The sequence below is a fragment of the Cricetulus griseus genome, chromosome 4 (assembly GCF_003668045.3).
Source record: "Cricetulus griseus strain 17A/GY chromosome 4, alternate assembly CriGri-PICRH-1.0, whole genome shotgun sequence".
NCBI lineage: Eukaryota > Metazoa > Chordata > Mammalia > Rodentia > Cricetidae > Cricetulus > Cricetulus griseus.
In genome coordinates, this window is record NC_048597.1 from 71,808,333 (window position 1) to 71,831,297 (window position 22,965).

General features: G+C 51.4%; 1 protein-coding gene across 1 annotated transcript; it reads right to left on the reverse strand.

Moving 5' to 3' along the window:
- Positions 1-815: 815 nt before the first annotated feature.
- Positions 816-16,853, reverse strand: Aifm3 (apoptosis inducing factor mitochondria associated 3). Its single transcript, XM_035444740.1, has 19 exons — positions 15,972-16,853; positions 8,631-8,844; positions 8,285-8,394; positions 7,974-8,083; positions 7,852-7,896; positions 7,542-7,638; positions 7,346-7,458; positions 6,802-6,888; positions 6,208-6,299; positions 5,988-6,118; positions 5,763-5,878; positions 5,592-5,663; positions 5,437-5,500; positions 4,835-4,911; positions 4,617-4,734; positions 3,324-3,422; positions 2,564-2,639; positions 1,998-2,102; positions 816-1,169 (listed from the first exon to the last, which is right to left on the reverse strand). Exons 1-19 carry the CDS (start codon positions 16,000-16,002, stop codon positions 1,130-1,132), a joined length of 1,797 nt encoding a protein of 598 aa, XP_035300631.1. The 5' UTR covers positions 16,003-16,853; the 3' UTR covers positions 816-1,129.
- Between the last annotated feature and the right edge of the window lie 6,112 nt (positions 16,854-22,965).

A 22,965-nucleotide genomic window follows, 5' to 3' on the forward strand; every position in this document is an offset into this window, starting at 1 on the left:
CCCCCGGAACTCCAGAGTGAGGTTTCCGGCTTGTAGGCGGCTCAACCGTCCACCTTCTGTTTGTACCCCTAAACCTGGTCTTCAGTGCTCCCCTCTCCCTTTGGCGCTTATTGTCTGGAACTTTTGATAGCGGAGAACCTCTGGGTTCTCCGTTCCTGTTCATGAGCAGGATCTTCATTTGTTTCTGCAGTGTGCTTTGAACCCTAGACATGATGGGCAAGCATTGCGCTTAGGCTACACCACAAACCGTATTTTTTACATTGTAGTTTGAGGCCAGTTGAATTAGTTCTTCGCCTGTGAAATAAGGATTCACAAAGTTCAGGCAAAAGGGACACATGAAGTCATGAAAATGAAATCGTAAAGCTAATTGGTTTTCTAGTTTCAACTTTGTTGTATTTTTTTGTGGTAAGTGCTTGTAAACATAAAATAGTAAAAGTGAAGTCACTAGTGGCTTCATAATGGCTATCCTAGCTGTACAAAAGATCATCGAGATATATAGAATTGGACTGGCTAAGTTTTTGAGTGGCTACTGTAATCCAGCTGAGTATTTTTATTTCTGAGTATATAACGATGAGGTGATTTAATGACAGTAACAAAGCAGCTCAGATGGCTGTGAGAAGCATGGAAACTGGCTCAGGACCCAGTTCCTATCTTTCTTAAGTGGGCAAATACAAAAGCTGCCTCTGGCTTCTGAAGCTTTTTAAAAACAAGATCTCATGTAGCTCAGGATGGACTCAAACTCTGCTATTGCAGGTGTGTCACACCATACCTGGCTCTCCCTCGAGTGCTGGCCCAATTACAATGGGACACACATCTGTAGATACATGTGTTTTAATTTTAAGGTAATGTTACAGGCTCTTGCTGGGAAGACAGTCCTAAGAGAGGAAACAGGCAGAGCCTGTCCTGCCTCTAAAACCAGCTGTCAACAACAGCTGAGCCTTGGGAGGGACCATCTTCTGGAGACAGCAGGAGCCTCTTTGGAGGGGAGGCAGACAGTTGAAGGCAAGCCTTGAGAGGACTCAGATTCCACCCTGGGGTATCCTGGGAAATAGGAGATTGGCACTGGCCCCCAGGACTTGGTCTCTGACCTTGGTGCCCAGAGGCCTGCCCAAATCCACCACATGAGAGCTCAGGATCCTCTCCCTGTGAGCCAAGACATGTCACCGGTTCTGCAGGGACGAAATAGTGATGGGTCAGGGCAGAAGAGGGTAGGTTCTCGACTCCAGGCCATGAACAAACATGAAAACAGTAGCGGGGACTGCTATGTGTCAAAGCCTGGTGCTCAGCAGGGGAGTGGACTTGGGCAGGGTAGGAGGATTTGATAATTGGGCTGGGGGAAGAAAAGGCTTAGAACAGTCAACAGAACACACGTACTTGCTGTGTAGCATAAACAGCCTTTGCGAAGGCAAGAGGGAAAAACAGAAGGCCAAAGAAAGCATGTCATTTATGAGGTCTACTCTGGGTCTTGCCTGTTTCCACTCTAGGAGTTACCCCTGTCAGATAGCCTTCAGCCCCTCAGGCACCTCTACCCTGTCCCTAGCTCCTGGAAGTTCTCTATACACAGGGGACTCTTATTGGCACTGTGCTGGGATACAGAATGGCTAGTGTCCAGTGCCTCCCAGATGTCCTATCTCCCACATCCCTGTGTATGGCATATCTGGGAGCACCACTGTTTTCCCCCTCCTAGGCCTAGCACAAATCACATTGGTCAGGAGTCCCAGGCTGGGTTCACTCAAGTAGTGGACTTTGCCTCCATCCCACAGCACTGGCTTCTCTCTGGGGGCACACACCTGTTTCCTTCTGCTCCTGTAATCACAATTTGTCAGCTTCTAAATCGCTAATTCACCCCCCATCCTACCCAGGAGCCATGGGAACTAAAAGTGAGGGGAAAAGCTCTACAGGACTGTGGGTGCAACAGGCTGCCATGGAAGCTTGAGTAAATCCTACCCAGGACACCCACACACACACACCCCCAAACCTCCCACACGGGCACTCACTCAACCTCCCGCTTCCGGATGGTTCGACCTGAGGCCAGCACTTCAGCCACCTTGGATACGATGGGATCGTAGTTCATGCTGGCCACAGCAATCACTTCATCACCTCTATAGAGAGAAGGAGCCTGAACCTGAGGACCACTAGAAATGGTCCTTCTTGGAGATCCCAACACCCTTCTGTCCACCTGAGGTGCTGGGAAGCTGTTGTCCAGGAAAACAGGATGTCCTGAGCACCCAGCCCTCTAATGGTCCCAGAACTGTCAGTTGGCCTAGGAAGCTCCAGCCCTTGGCACGGCGAAGGGATGGTCCCGGCCTCAGCATCGCCTTTTCTCTACTAGCATGCCTTTCCTAGTTGTAGACACCTACCTTGGTTTCAACACTTACCTCAAATCAGAAGACACAGTATTGTTTGACGGTGGAAGGACTGTTACTGCCTCCTGCCCAGCTACCCCTCTTTGCATTCACTTCTCCTCAGCCAAGCCCCCCTCCCCCCGACCCTGCTTTGCTTCTACTGAGCATCCATTCCCAATGCACTCCCACTGTTTCCCATTGTATCCCATTTCTCTCACTTGGTGTAAAAAGCCACAAACTTCAGCTCCTCCAGATCCCCTTGAATGATCACATCGTCGAAGCCTTCTCCGTAGCCTGTGGGAGGGCGCCCATGTGAATTGGGGGAGGATCTACAGAGTCTTTACAGGCTCCCTACCCTGCCCTCCTAACTCCTGCCTAAACAACCCCCACCTTCTATCTCTGTCTTGGTTTTTCCAGACAGGGTTTCTCTGTGCAGCCCTGTATTGGATAGAGCTCACTCTGTAGATCAGGCTGGCCTCAAACTCAGAGATCTGCCTGCCATGGCCTCCTGAGTGCTTGGCCTAAGGCATTTGCCATCATTGGCTCCTACTCTGTGTTTGTGTGTGTGTGTGTGTGTGTGTGTGTGTGTGTGTGTGTGTGTGTGTGTGTGTAGGTCAGAGGGCAGCTTGCAGGAATTGATTCTCTCCTTACACTATGCAGGCCTGGGAAACAAACTCAGATCATGAACATGTTAGCAGAGCCCTACCCACTGAGCAATCTCACCACCCCTCTTCTCCTCAACAGTTCCTAGCCCACCACCCCACCACCAAATTAGCCCCAAATTCCTGATCTTCCTGTTTTAGCCTTCACACAACCACACCTGCACTAAGCCAGCTTGTTTGCAGATTCTTAGTTCTTTTTGGATCCAACCTCCACACTTGATCCCCAAGTGCCTTCAGGCTCTAACCTCTAACTGCTGTAGGTCAAAGTCCCCATCCCCACGATGGGCTTTTAGCTACCCTACAGGCTTTTAGTTACCCGCATAGCGGAGGCTCTTGCCAAACATGGCAGTCCACAGATAGGGCACTGTGTTGATCTCTGCCTCCTGTGCCAGCATGTTCTGAGCTGCTACCCGCCCTGAAAGACCCAGGGTGGTTAGAGCCCATCCCTTCCCCTCACCACCCCAACACTGCCTTCAGCCCCCTCTGGGGACCCATGACAGGTACAGTTGGTGTCCAGGACTCCCCCCACAGGCATCATGGTCAGCCAATAGCCCACCTTTGGATGCAGTTAACTGATAGGTACAGAGGGAACACTTGGCCCCAGAAATCCACCTACATTACTCCTCTTTGATCTGCTGTACATCTGAAAGCTGTACTGGGGTTGTGAACTACGTCACAATTGTCTACACAGCTAATCAGACATCAGATGGAGAGAGGGATGGCATTAGAGCACAAAGGCCAGAGGAAAAGTGACAGCCTGTGCAGGGCCTGCAGAGTTAGCACAGGTGGCTTTCCACTTCTGAAGCTCTGCCTCAACCCATAGTTGGATACATTTAAGAAGCTCTGGACAGCCCTAAGTCCTAATTATATTTGACCAAGGAGTAGCCTTTGGTTCCTTACTCTCCGGCAGCAACTTTAGAGCTTGAATTTGAAGAGATACCATTGTTATCAGCCCTGCAGATAATGGTGAAGGAAGAATAAAGGAAAGGTAGACATATTGGGTAAGTCCTTTGTCCAGGACTAGAGATGCAGAGATCCTTTACAAGGCCCTGAAGTGATTCACATGCCACCACTACCTACATCTTAGGGAATGAGACCAGTTGTGCATAGTCCATGAGACTCAGGAAACCTGGTGGCTACCAAATGTTGGGGAAGACAGTTCCACAAAAAGCAAATAACAAAACTGAGTGTGAGCTACATAGCTGTCTCCAGGGATTCATAAGACAATTGAGCTCACAGAGATATAGTGGTGCAAGAGAGACAGGCCCTGAGTAAGAAGCTAGCCTACTAAATAAACCCTTTCTCCCCCTCCGTGGTGGTTGCTGGTCAAGGGGGAATTCTGCTAAGTATATGACCTTGATAACAAAACAGGAGAGGGTAGTGAAATGACAATCGGGACTGGAAAGCAGTTTGCCCAGCTTAATGGCATAAAGGGGATCTATAGAGATGGCCACTCTGTACACTGATTGATCACTGGATGAGGCATGCCGAACAAGCCATCACTTAGCCTTGAACTTAAGACCCCAGGTCAGCAACTAGGGGATGGGGAAGGTGGCTGAGACCCTGGGATGGCCTTCCAGCCCTCAACTTGCCTCAGGGATAGCCATACCCTGGGCATGAGCCATCTGCCAGTGTGGAATGTTCACTTTCCGATTGTTCCTCCAGGCAAGAGGAAAGGTGACGGCATCACCAGCGGCAAACACGCCTGGGATGTTGGTCTGCATCATCTGTGGGGAGAGGACCAGGGCTCTGGGGGTGGTATAGGGGGCTCACATGGACCCCCAGCCATGCTCCACCCAGCATCCTGCCCACTTCATCCAGCCCCACCTTGTTGACTGGGATGAAACCTCGGGAATCCAGACCGATGCCACTCTGCCTCAGGAAGCCTGTGGCAGGCACTGCACCTAACAGGACAGAAGCCATGTATCTTCACTCTGGTCCCACCTTCCTCCTGCCTCATCGCTCTCCATCCTGCTGCACCTGCTTGCCCCATATTAAACACCCACATGCTACCCACCTGGGATCTTCATGAATCCTACCCTCTGTGCCCCCATCCACAGGCTGGGTGCATTTCCATTTAGCCCCAGGAGCTGTCTGTCCCAGTGTGTGCTATAGAACTCTCCTGATGGGGGTCCACAAGCCATGCTTCTCCAACCCTGTGCTGCCATCTTCCAGAATGGCTCCTCCCCAAACTACTATGTCAGCTGGCATAGGAACCAATCAGAGGCTCATCTGTGTCCTATGTATCAGTCGGTAGCAGTCACCTGCTCTGTGAGAGGCCTGGGCTAAGCCAATGATCTTGTGAAGTGGGTACCATTGGAGTTCTATTTTACAGATGTGGAAACTGAGGCTCAAGGAAGGATCCAAGGTCACTTGAGAGTGTGCATGGACAGTTCTGTTCACTAGCGCCTGCTTGTCTACCTACTCACCAATGCCAACCACACAGACATCTGCCCGAAGAACCTTGCTGCTCTTCAGTACCACCTCCTGCAGCTGGGGGGAGGGAGTGGGTGAGCAAAAGGGCACAGTTCCTGAGCACAGGGAAAGACACAGAGAGCAGCAGCAGCAGCAGAGAGAAGCTCACCTTGCCCTCCTGAGCCCGAAGCTCCAGCACCTCTGTCTGCATATAGAACTTCACACGGTTGTTTTCAAACATCTGTACAAGCAAGCAGGCACATGGGCAGTGGGTGAGACTACTGTCTGACTAGGCTAGTCCATCAGGGTCTTCATAGGCCAGACACTGGAACAGACTCACCTTCATAAGGGCACGACCGACACGTTCCCCCAGGAACCTCCGGAAGGGTGTTTCCTCCAGCTCCACGACAGACACTGAGTGGGCCTTCTCAGTTAGATAGGCAGCCACCTCCATCCCTGGGTGGTGGGCAGAGGTGGCAAGGCTGGCACTGACACCTAGAGCCAGGACACTTTGGAGACTGGCCATGGTGGCTAGCCACTACACACATCCCTTGAAGCCACTCACCCAGGAAGCCTGCTCCCACAACAACAGCATTGCGGCCACGGGCCAGCCGCAGCACGTGATTGGCATCCTCGGGTGTGCGGATGGTGAACACATTCTCCACATCTTTGCCTTTGCAGTTCAGGGTCTTAGGGCTAAGATCCACTGGTATTAGTGAGGGTCTCCCATCCTGGCAGATGACCAGCTGCCTAGTGTCTGGTAAAGGCAGGAGACATACTCCTACCTGCTTCCTGGTGCCAGCAACAGCTTGCTGTACTCCAGCTTGAAGCCATCCTTGAACACAACCTTCTTGTTCCTCACGTCCACTGTGACCACCTGTACCCCCAGTAGGCAGAGTGAGCCCTTGGCACAGGCATGGGCCTTGTTGCTCACTTCTGAGTTCCACAAGACCCCCCAGAACCCAGAAGTTAGGCTCCTACGCAGCAAACTCAGGGCAGTCTTTGTACTTCCAAGTCCCACCATGCTCTCTTGTCTAATCTGGGATCAGACCATCCCCCTACCACCCCACCAAGAAGAAGGCTTAGTGCTGGGTCCCAGGTCAGAACACAGGGCTGAGCAACCCTCACACCCCAGGGGTACACAAGTCCTCATGTCATTTCTGGTTCCCTTGAAGCTGTTTTCTTCTCTTTTGTTTGTTTGCTTTTCCAAGACAGGGTTTCTCTGTATAGCCCTTGCTAACCTGAAATTCACTCTGTAGACTAGGCTGGGCTCGAACTCACAGAGATCCACCTGCCTCTGCCTCCTGAGTCCTGGGATTAAAGGCATGCACCAACCAGCCAAGATTTTTCTTTGCCTGTTTCCACCCTTCCCCTCATACCTGGGCTTCAGTGAGCATCTCGATGCCATAGGCCCGGAAGAATTCCTTGGGCCTTAGGGCCAGCTGTTCTGGTTGTGCATCCAGGGACTGAGGAACATGGGTCATGCATGAGTCAAATCCAGACGGTGAGATGGTGACTATTCCATTTTATCTTTTTCTTTTTTTTTTTTTTTTTTTTTTTTTTTTTTGAGACAGGGTCTCAGTTTGTATTGTAGCTCTGCCTGGCCTGGAACTAGCTACAAAAATCAAACTCACAGAGATCTACCTGTCTCTGCCTCCCAAGCGCTAAGATGAAAGTTATGTTACATCTTACTGTAGAGGACACAGAACCCAGGGAAGGTGAGGCCACTCTGGGTTGCACTGGGGGGGGGGGGGCTACAGGACAGAACTCAACAAACCCAGATCTCTTTGGAAGCACCACAGACAAGACTGGGAGACTGGAGAAAACAGTTAGCTAGACCTTCAATTCGTGGCAGGCAAGGCTCCTCGTGGATGTGACAGGGACCTGGAGGAATAAGGAGCCATGTACTGCCCCCATTCCCACCTTGCTGAGCTTGGCCCGGTCATAGGGCAGATGTCGATCCAGGGTGCAAAGGACGATCCGGTCTGAGAAGCCCTCTTGCCTCAGTGTCTCGGCACACACCAGGCCAGCAGCACCTGAGGGACAGGACCATAGACCAAGGCCAAAGTCTCTCCCACCCTCCAAGCTTCCCCTTTCCTTCATTATCCCCAACACCAACCTGCACCCACTATGAGCACATTGGTGCTACTGCTGTGGCCAGCACTTGGAGATATACACTTGGCCATCACCTTTGTCCTTCGCTGCAGCTGCAGGGCCTGGGAGTGGTGGGAGGGGGAAGGGCAGCTGGGAGCTTGGCTGCTGAGGTTCCAGCCCAGCCTCATCTTACCCTGCAATCCCTCATTCCCTCCCACGCCAGGCTCCCTTCCACCACAGGGCTTTGGAACATGCTCTTCTCTAGCCAAGATATCCTCCCAACCTGCTCCAAACCCTTCCACTCAAACCTGGGCCTTAGTGAGTCACCCTGGTACCTGCTTGCTTGCCCGGACAGTCACCTTCTCCTTCTCAATCTTCACCTGTGAAGGCAGACAGCATCAGCATCAAACTCTGAGATGCTTTAGTCATGTCTCCACACCACAAACTTCCAACATACCTGGAACTTATGCAGACTGTCCAGGCCTGGGAAGTCTTCTAAGTCCCCAGTACTGATATTGAAGCAGGCCCCATGCCAGGGGCAGCGCACACGGCCCCGAGACAGTACACCTAGGAGAGGCAAATGGGTACCAGGCTAGAGTCATGCCCAGAGACTGCTCTCTAGGGCTCCTACTGGACTGGGATCCTGCTGGACCTCTCCCCAACCCAGGAGACCCCACAAACAGATGAGGACCCTGGGGCCTGCTGGAATCCCTATATTGGCATAGATGGTTGTATCCCACCTCCCATGTATACCCCACGCTTTCTCACCTTTCACCAGGGGTGCTCCATAGTGAGGACATTTATGGCCCAGGGCATGGAATTCCCCATTGTCCTTCAACAGCAACACCTTTCCCCAGCCCAGCTCCACTTCCCGCATCCTGGGGAGAGGGGCTGCGTTCAGTTAGAGGTCAAGCCAGAAGCCAGTCACATCCTCCTGCAAGCACCTCCTCCCAGCGTCCAGTCTTTGGGAAGCCCAGAGCAGCTGGAGCACAAAGGCTGCTCCCAGGGAGTCTCAGCCCATTTTAGACCACTTCCTCAGCCCAACCCTCCATGTGTGGTTTCCCCATACCCTCCACCTCAGGCCCTACCACCACCCTCAAAGCCCAGCACCCACTGGCCATTCTCGAGGTCCTTGACATGGCAGACAGTAGCCTCCACACAGTCCTGAGGGCTGGGGTAGGGCTGTGGGGTGGGCAGACGCTCTTCAGCATGGAAGTGGCGTGCTGTGCCGTTGCCTTGGTAAGCCCGGGGGCTGCCCTTTCCGCTGGCTGACAGCTCCTCCTTGCCCCGCTCTTTCTCAGGCAACACCACTTCAATCTTGAGTTCCACTGTGGACAAAGCAGCCATGAGCCAGTTAGGACCGAACCAGCTCTGTTCTCACTCTACAGGCAAGGTAGAGGCCAGCAAGAGGTAGCTGACTTCAGTTCACTTTTGCATGTTTTCTTCTTGTTGAAGAACCCAGGGCCTGCCTCAGGCCAGGCCATTACTCTACCACTGGGCTATAGTTAACCCAGAAACCTTTATTTTCCCAATGACAGTCACAGAAGGATTCACAGAACACAGCTCTTCATACTGGAGCCATTTTCTCTAGAAATGTATGAAGGAAAAAACCTCCACCTATCTATCTAATGATGGACAAAGACGGTGTCCCTGCTTGGAGACATACTTGCAGCTCAGTTCACATTTAGTGTATCTGGGCAAGAGGAAACCGAGTTCCTCTGGGCATAGTGGCTCACTCACACTTGTCCTGACAGCCCTCCAGAGGCTGAGCAGGACTTTCACAAGTCCCAGACCAGCCTAGAGAACAAAGTGAGACCCTATGTCAGAAAGCGAGAAGGGGGAGACAAGAATCACTGTCCTTGGAACTTTCCCATCAGCTTTGAATATGTTTTACTGTTTGGGGGTTTTGTTTTTTAGATGGTCTTATATAGTAAATCCTCCTACTTCAACTCCCAAGTGGTACAATCACAGGCAGGCTCTGCCTACTCAAGCTTGAAAAGTTGATTTCTTTTCAAAATTAAAAATAAAATAAAAATGACTGTCTAGGGCTGGAGAGTTGGCTCAGTGGTTAAGAGTACTTCTTGTTGCATAGGAACCAAGTTCAATTCCCAGCACCCACATGGAGGCTCACCACCTCCTTGGGCACCAAGCACAAATACAATGCAGATGAACACGTAGGCAAAACACTCCTCCACAGAAAACAGCAAAAATAAATCTAGAAGGAAAATGGTGTCTATTGTGCAGTGGCCCAGAGCATGTGAAACATAGGCTCAAGATTCTGTCCTCAGAACTGCAGCAATAGCAATAATAACAATAAATTCATATTTTGAAAGCCAGAACAAGACATAGAAGTGTATACCTGTGATACCCATACCTAGAAGGTAGAGACAATAGGGTCAGGAATTTTTGTTTTGCTTTCAAGACAGGGTTTCTCTGTGTTACAGCTCTGGCTGTCCTGCAACTCTATCTGTAGACCAGGCTGGCCTCGAACTCACAGAGATCTGCCTGCCTCTGCCTCCCGAGTGCTGGGATCAAAGGTGTGTGCCACCACACCCAGCTGCCTTTCAACTTCTTAATATAGCTGTATCTGTCAGTTTGGGAGTCATGCAGCATTTACCAAAGCCCAACTAGTTGATGTCTCTGTGTATAGGGTCTGGAGCCCTGACAGTGAAACCACTGAGGGTGCAAATGGGCAGCACAGAGGCAGGCCCATGGCTACCACACAGAGCCTGTACAGTGTCCTGGGCCTACTCCAGGAGAGCAGGAGTAGGTATCTGTAGACTGACATTTTCTTCTTTGAACTTTTATGCATTTCCCAAAATCCCCATGACATGCCTGGGGTATTTTTTTTTTTTAATTAGAAGGGAACAATAAACAGAATTTTGAGCAGCCATAATCCGGTCTCCTGGGCTGCTACCTTAGGGAGGAGGCTGAGGAGGAGGAAGCTAAGCCCCTGGCACAGCATGGGCTATTGTGGGAGCAGGTGGCCCCTCTCCCCATCCCCCCAGACATCAAAGCCTCTCTCCTGCTTTTACCTCTGAACTCCTTCACCTTAGACTTCACTCTGCAGAAACAAAGGCTACAAGGACCAGCCTGGCTCCTGAGTCACACCTGCTGGCCCATATCTGCACTTGTTGCTGCCCTGGACCCCCTCCCTCCAACAGTGGCCCTGGACCCCCTCCCTCCAACAGTGACCCTGGACCCCCTCCCTCCAACAGTGGCCCTGGACCCCCTCCCTCCAACAGTGGCTAGCTCACACTTAGGTACAATTCCAGTCCTTGCATCCTCTGGCTCTGTAGGTCCTGCATGGGTCCTTGATCCTTCCATGCTGGGCCAAGTCTCCCTCCACAGCTAGGCAACCCAGCCTCCCACTCAGGCCCAGCTATTGCAGGGGACAAAGGCAAACAGCAGCTCCTTGACTGGGCATGGTGGAGAGGACACAGCCACACTGTGGAGGCCGTCATGTGGGGGTGGGGACTAACACACTTTATGTAATGGTGTTAGAATGTTTTTGGAAGAATTAAGAAGAAAAATATGTCAGGCTCAGCTGACATCAGTGGTGAGAGCTGTGGGAGCCACAGGAACAGCAGGGCAGGGGCACAGAGAGCCTCCAAGTCAAGCTGTTAGTCTCTCCTCCTTCCAGAAAGCTTCAAGGCATGCTCCCTGATGTTTTCCTGGGGAGTCGTTAAAGTCAGGAGAAGCAGCAGAAGGAAGGCTAGGTGGAGGACACTGCTTACCCACAAAGCTGGGTCAATCCATGATCCCATCAGCCCCCCAGACACCGTCATTGCCTCGTGGGCCTCAAGACACTTGAGTCACAAAATGAGAGATCGGGCTATGGTAGAAACCATCGATGGAGCCACACTTAGCTCTGTGTCTAGCGTCACAGGGGAGTGACAAACTGTCAGGAATAGTAACACTTGTAATTGCAGCACTTGGGAGCCTGAGGTAGAGAACTGTCATGAGCTTGGAGCTCCATAGTGAACTCTAGGTCAGCCTGGGTTACCATGCTTCAAAAATGGGGTAGGGAGGACCGAAGAGCATCTACCTATTTGCTGACCATGTATCTAAGCAGAACAAGAGTTCCAGTTTTGAAACTGTGAAGTAGTATTTTCAGGTTTTTTTGTTTTGTTTTGTTTTGTTTTTTAATTTGGCTTGATTTGGTTTTTGTGCTAAGCACTGAACCCAGGGCCATTCACATGTTCAACAGTCACTCTACTACTGAGCTACCCATATGAGCCCTGGTAATTGAGATGTGTCAACTAGCTCTGAGCTTCCTGGCAACCATGGTAAAAAGCAAAAGCCTACTAAAAGGCAGATAGATAGCCAGATCAAGAGAATTGTGTTCTTATTTTTATTTGTATTTTTTAATAGCATGTAGAGGGGGATCAAGATGTATGTGGGTATGTTTTAGGGAATATTGGGGGATGCACACATGCCTATCTGTGTGTAAACATGAAGTTCAGCAGCTTGTGGCAGGAGTTTTTCTCTACTGCTTTCCATTTCTCCTCCTCTCTCCTTTTGACACAGCCTCTCCCACTGAACACAGACCTCAGTGACTGGCTACTTGGCTACATGCCTGTCTCCTCCCACCCCCAATACTAGGGTTACAGGTGCATACCACCACCCCTGGTTTTCCTGTGGGTCCTGGAGATCCAAACCCAGGTCCTGATGCTTGTGTGGTAGGTCCCTTATTTACTGAGCCATTGCCTCAGGCCATCTTCTACCAGTTCTGATTTAGGTAAGCAACTGGCTTAAAGTCTTAGAAAGAAGAAAGGCCTGCCAGACATGACGCTGAGCACCTTTAATCCCAGCTCTTGGGAGGCAAAGGCAGGTAGATCTCCATGAATTCAAAGCCAGCATAGTCTACAGAGTGAGTTCCAGGCCAGCCAGAGCTACACTGAGAGGCCCCGTCTCAAAAACAAAGACCTTCCAGAACACAACACATGGGACTCAGGAGGCCAATGTTGACAACAGGAAGATATAGCCTTGAAGAGCAGCAGAGAGGGCAGAATTTACACAGAGGTTTTCTACTTGTCCTGCTCTCATCATAGGCTCCTCTGATCTCAGCTGAAACCCATGTCCCACCCTCATGCCCATATCCTGAAACTTCCTGAGCCTCACCCCTGCCTGGAGCCGGGGCCTGAGCCTGCTGCTGCAACCCAGAATCCACCTCAGAGAGGAAGAAAAAAGTCACCCCTGCAAGTGCTTCTTGCATGCCAGGGTCAGAGGCAGGCACAGCCACCCCACTCCCGCTTTCTATATGAGGACATGGAGGACCAGAGAGGGGCAATCAGCCCCTGGTCACACAGGTAGGAGGTTAAAAAGCCCAAGTTTTAACATTGCCTCTGAGTAGTAAGAAGAGACCAGCCAGAGCAACACAGTAACGTTCTGGAGAGAGGGAAAGACAAAGATATAGTCTGCTCCTGAAGGTTCCCACCACCACAAAGCAACCCGCAGCCAGGCCTTTACCAAGACACAATGTGTCTCCTCAAGTTGTAAGCCAAAATAAATCTCTCCTCCCTTAAAACACAAAGTTTTAAAAACATAAACTGGGTGTGATGGCTAAGGCCTGTGTAATCCCTGCCTGTGGGAGGCCACAGAATTTCCAAAGCTGGCCTGGTCATTTAGGGCTACATAGTAGAACTCTTTTTTTCTTTTTTTCTTTTTGAAACTGGGGGCGGGGTGTGAGTATGGCTCAGAGGCCAAGAGTGTTTGCTGCTTTTGCAGAGGACCCAGGTTTGATTCCAGCACCCACACCATGCCTTACGACTAACCATAAGTAATTCCAGTTTCAGGAGATGGGATGCACTCTTCTGGCCTCCACAGGCACTGCACACATGCTATGCACTTACTACATACAGGCAAAACACTCACACATGCCAGGCATTGGTGGTGGTGCATGCCTTTAATCCCAGCACTCGGGAGGCAGAGACAGGCAGATCTCCATGAGTTCGAGGTCAGCCTGGTCTACCGGGCAAGTTCCAGGCTGCAAAACAATACAGAGAAACCCTGTCTTGAAAAACAAAACAAAACAAAAAAACACTCACACATAAAATAAAAATAGCCAGGCAGTGGTGGCACTTTAACCCTAGTAGTCAGAAGGCAGAAGCAGACAGATCTCTGAGTTTGAGGCCAGTCTGGTCTACAGAGTGAGTTCTAGGACAGCCAGGGATACACAGAGAAATCCTGCCTCAAAAAACAATAAAACATAAAATAAAAATAAATAAATCTGAAGCCTGGCATGATGGTGTATGCCTTTAATCCCAGCATTTAGGAGACAGAGACAGATCTCTGAGTTTGAGGCCAGCCTGGTCTACAAAGCAAGTTCCAGGATAGCCAGGGCTACACAGAGAAACCCTGTCCTGAAAATCCTAAATAAATAAATAATAAACAATCTTTTAAAAAAGCAAGCAAACAAACAAATACAACAAAACAAACCCCAAGCTGGAGCACATACTGTTCTTCCAGTTTGAGATCCAGCACCCAAATCAGGTTACTCACAATAGCCTATAACCCTCCTCCAAGGGGGTCTGACTCTTCTGACACCTGCATGTACCTGCACTGTGTGCACACCCATGCACCTGCACTGTGTGCACACCCATGCACCTGCACCGTGTGCACACCCATGCACCTGCACTGTGACAGCACACCCATGCACCTGCACTGTGACAGCACACCCATGCACCTGCACCGTGTGCATACCGATGCACATGCACCATGGCACACCCATGCACCTGCACCGTGTGCACACCCATGCACCTGCACTGTGACAGCACACCCATGCACCTGCACTGTGTGCACACCCATGCACCTGCACTGTGTGCACATCCATGCACCTGCACCGTGTGCACACCCATGCACCTGCACTGTGTGCACACCCATGCACCTGCACCATGTGCACACACATACATACATACACAATTTAAAGTAATAAAAATAAGTTTAAAAAATAAAAAAGGAACTACAGCTATAGGTTAGTTTGTAGAGTGTTTGCCCAGCATTCCCAAAGCTCTGAGTTCTGTACCTAGTACTAAATAAAAATGAATAGTTAATGGTTCACTCCTGTATTTCCAGAATGAAGGAGGTGGAGGTAAGAAGATCACAAGTTCAAGGTCATCCTCAACTCCATAATCAGTTTGAGGCCAGCCTGGGCTATATGAAATCTTGTTTTTAAAAAAAAATCACAAAAACAAAACAATAGACAAGGGACGGGTCAGGGGACAATGGCTAGCTCTAGATCTGAAGTGCAAGAGTCAGGGGTCCCTGCTTAGGCAGCTCTGTGGGGTTATTTAAAAGAAACTGCAGATGATATCTGGTTTCTTTGGTCTCCTACCAACCAAGAAGTCCCACAGGTACCCAGTATGCAACTGACGTGGAATCTTGCTGGCACATCCCTGTCCACTCTGAGAAGGAGAGAGAGACAAAGACAGTGGGTACCTGTGGCAGAGGCTGAGGGACCTGGCCCAGACTCAGGCAAGGAAGGGTTGTCCCCACCACCACACCAGTGGGTCACAGCTCTGTTCCCTCCCCCAAGTCTTCTGAGAAAAGCTGTCTGAGTCCCAAGGTAACCGAGCTGATGGGTATCAGGTAAGGAGAGCTATGCAAGCTGGCAGAGTGCGCCAGCCAGGGCAAGCTGGGTAGGAGTGGGTGGAACACTGCACGCTGAAGCCCTTGGTTTCTGCACCCTGTCATGGCTACAGGTCCTGCTTCCTGGCTAATATGACTAGGGAAGAAAGAATGTGTGGATTGGGGGACAAACCTAAAGACAGTAGTTCGATGGCAGGGCAGATCCCAAGTTCTCTCGTGCTTTGGGATGAGCCTACGTCTGACTGGAGCTTCTAGGGCTAGGTAGGGCCAGAATTCCTATATAAATGGAGAGGACAGAGGGGCATGATAGTAGACATCTGTAATCCTAGCACTTGCAAGTCACAGGCAGTAGGATCTTTGTGAGTCTGAGACCAGACCAGCCTGGTCTATACAGTGAGACCCTGTCTCAAAAACACAAAAACAAAAAGGAGATAAGGCCCAGAGATGACATCCGATAGCATACAGTGATGAGAAGAGGTAAAGAGACCTGCCTGTCATACCCTGACAGTCTCTAAGAGGTCAGTGTCCAGGTCCATTTTGTAGAGGGAAACTGAGTCTCAAAGAGGTCACCCTGCAGCCTGAGAACATCTCTGGAGCCTCTCCTCTCCTGCAGTGGAAGAAGTAGCCCTTTCTCTACCTTCTAGACCCAACTTTCTAAGAGGGATCAGCTGTTGTCCCCACCACTAACACACAAAGCCCCAAATAAAGAGGAGCTGCTATGGGAGAGCCCTGGGGAGCCTTCCTAGGCCTTCACCCCTCTTGCCTACAGTGCATTAACATTCTGGGCTCCTGCCTAGCCTGACCTACTTTGGAGGTTGGTGGAGTGCAGAGAGGGAGGGGGAGGTTGTCAGAGAGGGGGAGGTACCTGGCTTGGGCTTGGAGAAGCAGCCACCCATGGTGAACGGCCTGAGATCTGGCCTGGCTAGCGGGAGCACAGATGGCAGGCTGTCCAGCTGTCCAAGGTCTATGAAGTCCCCTGCAGGACTGGACCCCCTTTGGTCTTCAGAGATGCTGGAGCTGCCATGTCAGCTGGACAGCTTCAGGACCTGCAGGGGAGATGGAATACTGGTACAGGTGTGGACACTGACAAAGGAGTGGGTGGAATTGGCAGCATCTTGAGAGGTGTGTGTGTGGGGGGGGGTCCTGTAAGAGTTCTATATGGGGAGCTCAGAACTTGTATGTACTCTGGATAGCATCTGTCTCCCTTTGAGGCTTCCAGGCATAGGAACCGAGACCCTCTGTGCCCTAGTGTCTGTCTGCCATTCTCCATGTCCCCTGCAGCTGCAGAGACTCTGGCCCGCCCCAGACTTCCCTTTCTTCCCCAGGAGAGACTTTGGACTCTCCATTTCCCTAGGGAAGACATCCAAGTCTGTGCCAAACCCTAGGAACCAGGGTCCTCCTTCCTCCAATGGGAGTGACAAGGGTCTTGCCCCAGCCTTGGCCACTACCCTGACTAGCAACCCCTAGCTACCTACCTCCTTTTGAGGGAGTCATTGCTCCTTGCTCCTAGCTCAGCAATGGAGAGAGACTATTGGGTTTTGGACGGCAGGGCAGGGAGGGCCAGGGTCCAGGAGGGTCTGGCCCTCCTTCTAGCGTGAGTTGTGGTCAGGAGGGGGCTGTGGGTATGGGGCTAGGCCAAGCCATTGGTCCCCAGGGAAACCCAGCTCTGTGGGGAAAAGAGCGGGCAGCCAGCCCAGGACTGATGGGGTTGGGGAAGAGGAAAACCAAACCACACAGCTCTGCCCGTGCTCAGTTCCTCCAACCCCCATGCTGGCTGTGCACTGCTGAGGTCACACCCCACAGAGGATAAAGACCCGGGGTGGGGGTGGGGGGGGCAAGGTCTCATCGTAGGCAAGCAGCAGGTAGCTTATTTGTGTGGTCTTCCACTCCCCACCCTAATAACTTCTAAGATAAACAGGGCCCTAGGAGGTCTCCAGATCACTCTAAGGCTGCAACCTGGAGGACAAGCGTACCTGGTAAGCAGTCACTGCAGCCGTGCTCCCTCACAGGTATAGGTGGGCCTTCTGCAAGATGTGGACTTTGGAAGGCTCAGGACAAAGGTGTAACTACCCTGTTTACAACTGACCTCTGCACATTCTACCCCGAAGCCAGAATCTCCGTTTCACCTGGAGATTCTTCCTGACATCTACACTGAAGGAGTGCTGAGACTCATTTGGTTAGTCCAGACCCCAGGAAAGAGCCAGGAACAAGAAGTAAGGAAGGGACACAGCCACTGCTGGCTCCTGATCGTAGCTGCAAATTACAGGTGAAAAGGAACCCAAAGCCACGTAGGTGTGCTCCCTCCTGTCACCAGCGCATGTCTGGAAAGCTCAGTTGCTAGCTTGCCCTCTCCTGGGAGCCAGACAGGACTTTCAGAGGTCCTGGTTTCCCCTGTGCCTAGCTCAGCCTACCTCCTTTCTGCCTGGTTTCAGCCTCACCTGTTGGGCCCGAGGTCCTTCAAAAAGACAGGCTTTTGACCCTGGGGTCCAAGCCAGCTGTTCACTCCCTTCCCAGGCATCCAGGGGTTTACTCACTGGGCATCAGGCCTGGTGGGAGATTAGGTGGGTACCATGCCTTCCACCTATGATGTGTTAGGCCAGCTTGGGGCCAGACATCCCAACTCAAAGGCACAGTTACTTGGGCCTGCAGGGAGAGACCTCTGCATTTTGTTGCCCAGAAAAGTTCTAACACTGTCTGCTGCACACTCCACATCAGAAGCTTGCGTGCATGTCCCAACAACTCTAGCAACCTAAAGCAGGTTGAATTACCCCACCTCACAGAGGTTCCCCAGGCTTCTGCATGGCTCCCAGGACTCCCCTGGATTCAGGCCACCGGAAGCCTGCTTCTTTTCCCCATCCAGATCCTACTCATAATCCTGGTGTGTGTCGGGTGGGAGATCGGTTTTTTTTTCCTGCTTAGCCTAGGCCCTCTGTGGCTTCAGGTGCCCTGAGAGACTGCTGCCTTAGAGCGCCTCAGCTTGTGATTCACATTTCGGGGAGCCCTGACGCCAACGTCCTGTCCACTCTCCCTGCCTTGGCACGTGCAGTTTCCTAGGTCTGGGAATCCTTTTCCAGCACCCTTACCAGCTTCTTTGCGGCTCCCTCACCAGCCAGACGCAGCAGCCAACCAACGGACCAGCATAAGGTAGGGGGCTCCAGGCAGCCGACAGGGGTGCTGGGGAGCAGCAGCAAGGACCGGGGTCGCTCCAGCCTCCTGAGTGCCCCACTCGGCCGCCAGGGTAGAGATCGGCGAGCGCGCTGGCCGAGGGCGCGGGGCGCGTGCGGGACAGAGCCAGGCGCGCTCACCTGGCTCAGCGGCCGCGGGCGAAAGGGCGGGCGAGCGAGCGAGCGAGCGGGAGGGCAGGCGCTCGGGATCCGCGCCCGGTTGCGGCCGGCCTGCAGGGCGGAGCGGGCGGGGGCGGGGCCGGCGCTGCGGCTACACTGCGGGCCCGAGCCCGAGGCGTCCGCCCCGCCCCGCAGCAAAAGAAGGGTCAACGTCAAGCTTCCCACCACTTGCCGGTGGTGGAGTGTGAGCAGGCTGCAGGGCTGCATCCGACTCACCCCCAGATCCCTCCTCCCCCCGAGTCACTGCGCACCGGTTGTGGGTCGCCAAGCCATCCGTACTCGGCGGGAGCGGGGTGGAGGTTGACTCTCTGGATGAAATGTCCAGGAAGGAGAAAACCCAAACCATGGCCCTCCTACGTCCCCTAACTCCATCTCACCCCACTTCCACACGTCACGTTTTATTAAATTTTCTCTTCCCAACCTGTGAGAATTTCCCGGGTCTTGTCATGATGTTCTCCCTTCATGATGCCGTCCATTTGTGGCCATCCTGCCCAGGCCAGATTACCACTTTTTCTGGATGTTTTCAGTGCCTTTCTCTGCCCCTCTCATTCTATCTCTGAGCCACTGTGGTCAACTAGAGGTCGTCCCTCTAGCACTAAACCCAGTGGCAGTATTTCAGGGAAGTATTTCTGTTACTTGTGGTCCATGGTCTGTGCTTACCTGCCCTGTCCCAACCCATTTTACAAGATGGAAAGATGGTCCTAGGGACTGAATCTTGCCCAGGGCACAGAAGCAGAAGACTCAGGGCAGTCTTTGTCCGGTAGGCAGTATGGTTTCTACCATGGAGAGGCCCATCACTGACAGCATGCTTGTCCTGGGGCATGATGCCCTTGACCTCAAACCAGCTGGCCTCACATGCACACTGAGGATTTGTACCTTTAGGCTCACCCTTGCAAGAAACAACCAAGGCTTTGACTTCATATGCACTTCTAAAAACAAAACAACCCCCCCCAAAAAAACAAATAAAAACAATAGGCTATTGCCATCGTTCTTGGTTGCCTACCACAACTAGATGGTCAAACTCTGCTGCTGAGGACACCACACCATGTCATTGCAGGACACAGAGAGATCAGGCTGAACCAGAGTTGACACCTTCCTCTCAGATGGCTAGCTTTCATAGAGATGGGAGGTGCTATGCAATCCACTGGGGAAGAAAAGCCACCAGTGGCCTCACCTCGTGCTAGACACTTTGTGTACCCACTGATGAAATACTGGCACAAAAATCATGGGGTAACCAAACACTGTTCTGTTGGATTTAAGGCCTGCCCCTCAGGAGAGAACTCATGCCTGTACTATAAACTGGTTAAAAGCCCATGGCCATGGAGGTCATGAGACCTAACTGCTGTCCTGCTGGATGGATGTGTCAAATTGCCATCTATTCATGTTTGTACACATTAGTGGCCAGAGAAGCTGCTCTCTGCAGAGGCCAACAATTAATGAAGGGATTCATAACTAGCCAAAATGCCAAGAATACGTGACTATTGAGTGCTCAGCCATGAAGGGGTCTGTGTCAGTCCCTGTTTCCTCTTAGGGAGAAGCACTGAAGAGGGGGCAGAAAGAATGTATGTGTGGAGGATGGGGAGGAGTGCTACCAGTACTGTTTTCTGGACATCACAGTCATTACACTCATGAAATCACTGAAGCTATGGTTGTCTGCTCAAATCCTGCTCAAGATCAGTCAACATTCCAACAGGCAGCCTAACTGGCTCAGTAAGTTGCTATTTTTTTTCCCCCAGTGCAGAGGACCAAAGCCAGGGCCTTGTCCTTGCTAGGCAAGGGCTCTACCACTGAGTTAAATCCCCAACCAGATCTAGTAGCTTCCAAAGAAAACAAAAACAAAAACCAAGAAAGGACATGAAAGGGATATGTTGGGCATTTGGGGTAGCTGTGGAGTGGGAATAGAGATTTGGTGGTATACATAATCAAGGTATATGAAATAAAAGAAAAAATAAAAGATCTGTGGGGATTTTTTTTTTTTGAGACAGTGTCTCATTTAGCCTAAACTGGCCTCAAACTTGCTATGTAACCCAGGATGACTCTCTTGCCTTTGCCTCCCTAGAGCTGGGGTTTTAGGCATGTACCCTATACACTAGGTGCTGGGGGCTGAACCCAGGGCCCGTTCACACTACAACTACACCCTTACAACTGAGTTGTTTGAACCAGGGTCTGGCTCTCGATAACCTGTAACTCACTGTGTAAACAAGACTGGCCTCAAACTCACAGAATGCTGCCTCCAGAATGCTGGGATTAAAGGTGTGTGCCACCACTGCCTGGTTTGTTTTTGCATTTTTCATTCTGAGACAAGGTTTCACACTAAGTTGCCCAGGCTAGTTTGAACTGACTCTGTAGTCCAGGCAGACCTTGAACTTTCATTTCAACTGTTTCTGGAGTAGCTGTGATTACAGTCATATATCTGCAGGTCTGATTAGCGTTGATTCTTCAGAGGATGGGGAGGCTGAAGTTCAAAGAGGTTAGGGACCCTAGCTAGTATTTGTGTCAACTTGACACAAGCCAGAGTCATCAGAGGAAGGACCCTCAGTTGAGGAAATGCCTCCATGAGATCCAATTGTAAGGCATTTTCTCAATTAGTGATCAATCAGGGATTAGTGACCATGGTGGGTGGGGCCACCCCTGGGCTGGTGCTCCTGGGTTCCAAAAGAAAGCAGGCTGAGCAAACCAGTAAACAGCTCCCCCCCATGGCCTCTGCATCAGCTCCCACCTCCAGGTTCCTGCCCTGCTTGAGTTCCTGTCCTGGCTTCCTTAAGTGATGAACAGCAATGTGTAAGTGTCAGCCAAATAAAGCCTTGCCTCTCCAACTTGCTTTTTGGTCATGGTGTTTTGTTGCAGCGATGGAAACACTAAGACAGACCCCTTCCCCCAGAGAGTACACAGCTGGTAGGTGGCAGGGCTGGAACTTGAACTGATGGGCTGAGAATCCCCTGTGCTGGTCTATGTGGTGTTGTGGGAGTTGGAGGGAAGAGACTTGCCACCCTACATCTATAGCATCCAAGTTCTGTGGTTAGTGACCCCATCTGCTGCGGTTCCCAGGGACTGCTAGGACAAGACATGTAGAGTCTGGCATGTAGGAGGTGCTTTAGGGAGTGGAATACGGGCTGCTGAGTTTGAGGTGTCAAAGATGAAATTGGAAGGACATTAGTGTAGCAGCTTGAAGAGGGTGGCCACTTGGGAAGAGACCCTAGCATGGGGTCAGTTCATTATGGTACCCCTGGGGCCCAGGGCATTAGGTTTCAGGTTCCTGCTGCCCCATATTGCAGACGTGGCAAGAGCTTCATAGAACAAACACTAAACCCAAGACTAGTTAGGACAGCTACCTTCAGAAAGGCCCTCAGAGTTACGGTGGCTCGTGTGGCAAGAGACCCAGAAGATGCTGAGCCCTGCAGCCTAAGGTACTTACTAATCTTGATTCTGGCGAGGTGACACATTAGAGCATCCTGACAATAGCAAACACAGGGAGGTGGCTTGGAGTGGCTGAGCATCCATCCAGACACATGGTTTGGTTTACTTAAGTAGTGAGTGTAGGGTCTGCTCATGGCCTCGGAGAGCAGGGAACCCCCTATCATGAAGCAAGCTTTGGCCTCCCTCAAGGCTTCCCACTCTTCACTCAGGTCTCCAAGAGTGGTGCAGGACCATCTTTTTGCAGCCAAAAAGAAGCTTGAGGCCAGAATGGATCTCAGTCAGTAGAGTGCTTGCCTAACATACACAAAGTCCTGACTTCCATCCCCAGCAATGAATGAACCAGGCTTGGTGGCACAAACCTGTAAGTAATTCCAGAATTTGAGAGGTGGAGGCCAGCCTGGGTTGTATCACAAAATTAAAAAAGGAAAAAAAAAAAAAAAAGATAAAGCCAGGTGTGGTGGTGCACTCCTTTAAGATATAGTGAGTTCTGGGGCAGCCAGAGTTATGTAGAGAGAGAGACCCTGCCTCCTAAAAAGATGGAAGGGATATAAACAAATAGACAGAAAGGAAAAGGAAAACAAGAGGAAAGCGAGCTAGTCCCAACAGCTGGCTTTCCAATTTGGGCAGAAAATAGGGGGTAGCTGCCAGAACACAAGCCCTAGGGCCTCCTGCTCTTGGTCCCAGCAGACCCCGCCAGCTTCCCACTCCCACCCCACCCCACCAGAGTAAAAGGGAGCGTCCAGAAGGACTGAACACATTCTGGGGTCCTCTCACCTCACTGCAGACCGAGGCCAGGTTGTTCCTTTCAGGGTGTGAGGTCCTCTGTCCCCACACTTGGGAGGCAGGGAACGGTCATTGACAGCTGTAGCTCTCTGGGGGCTGGGCGTATGGGGGTCTAAGACATGTGAAGCACAAGTGTCCTGTCATGTGGGCATTATAAGAAGCGGGCCAGTGAGGCTTGGGCTTCAGGTTCAGGTGACCCAAGGGTTTAGAGCAAACCGTTTCCAGTACCAAGTTGGGGAGGGCAGCTCTATGCACAGTCCAGCCCCTGCCTCACTTGTATACTGCTGGGCTATTGGTGCCCAGGCCCAAAGGCTC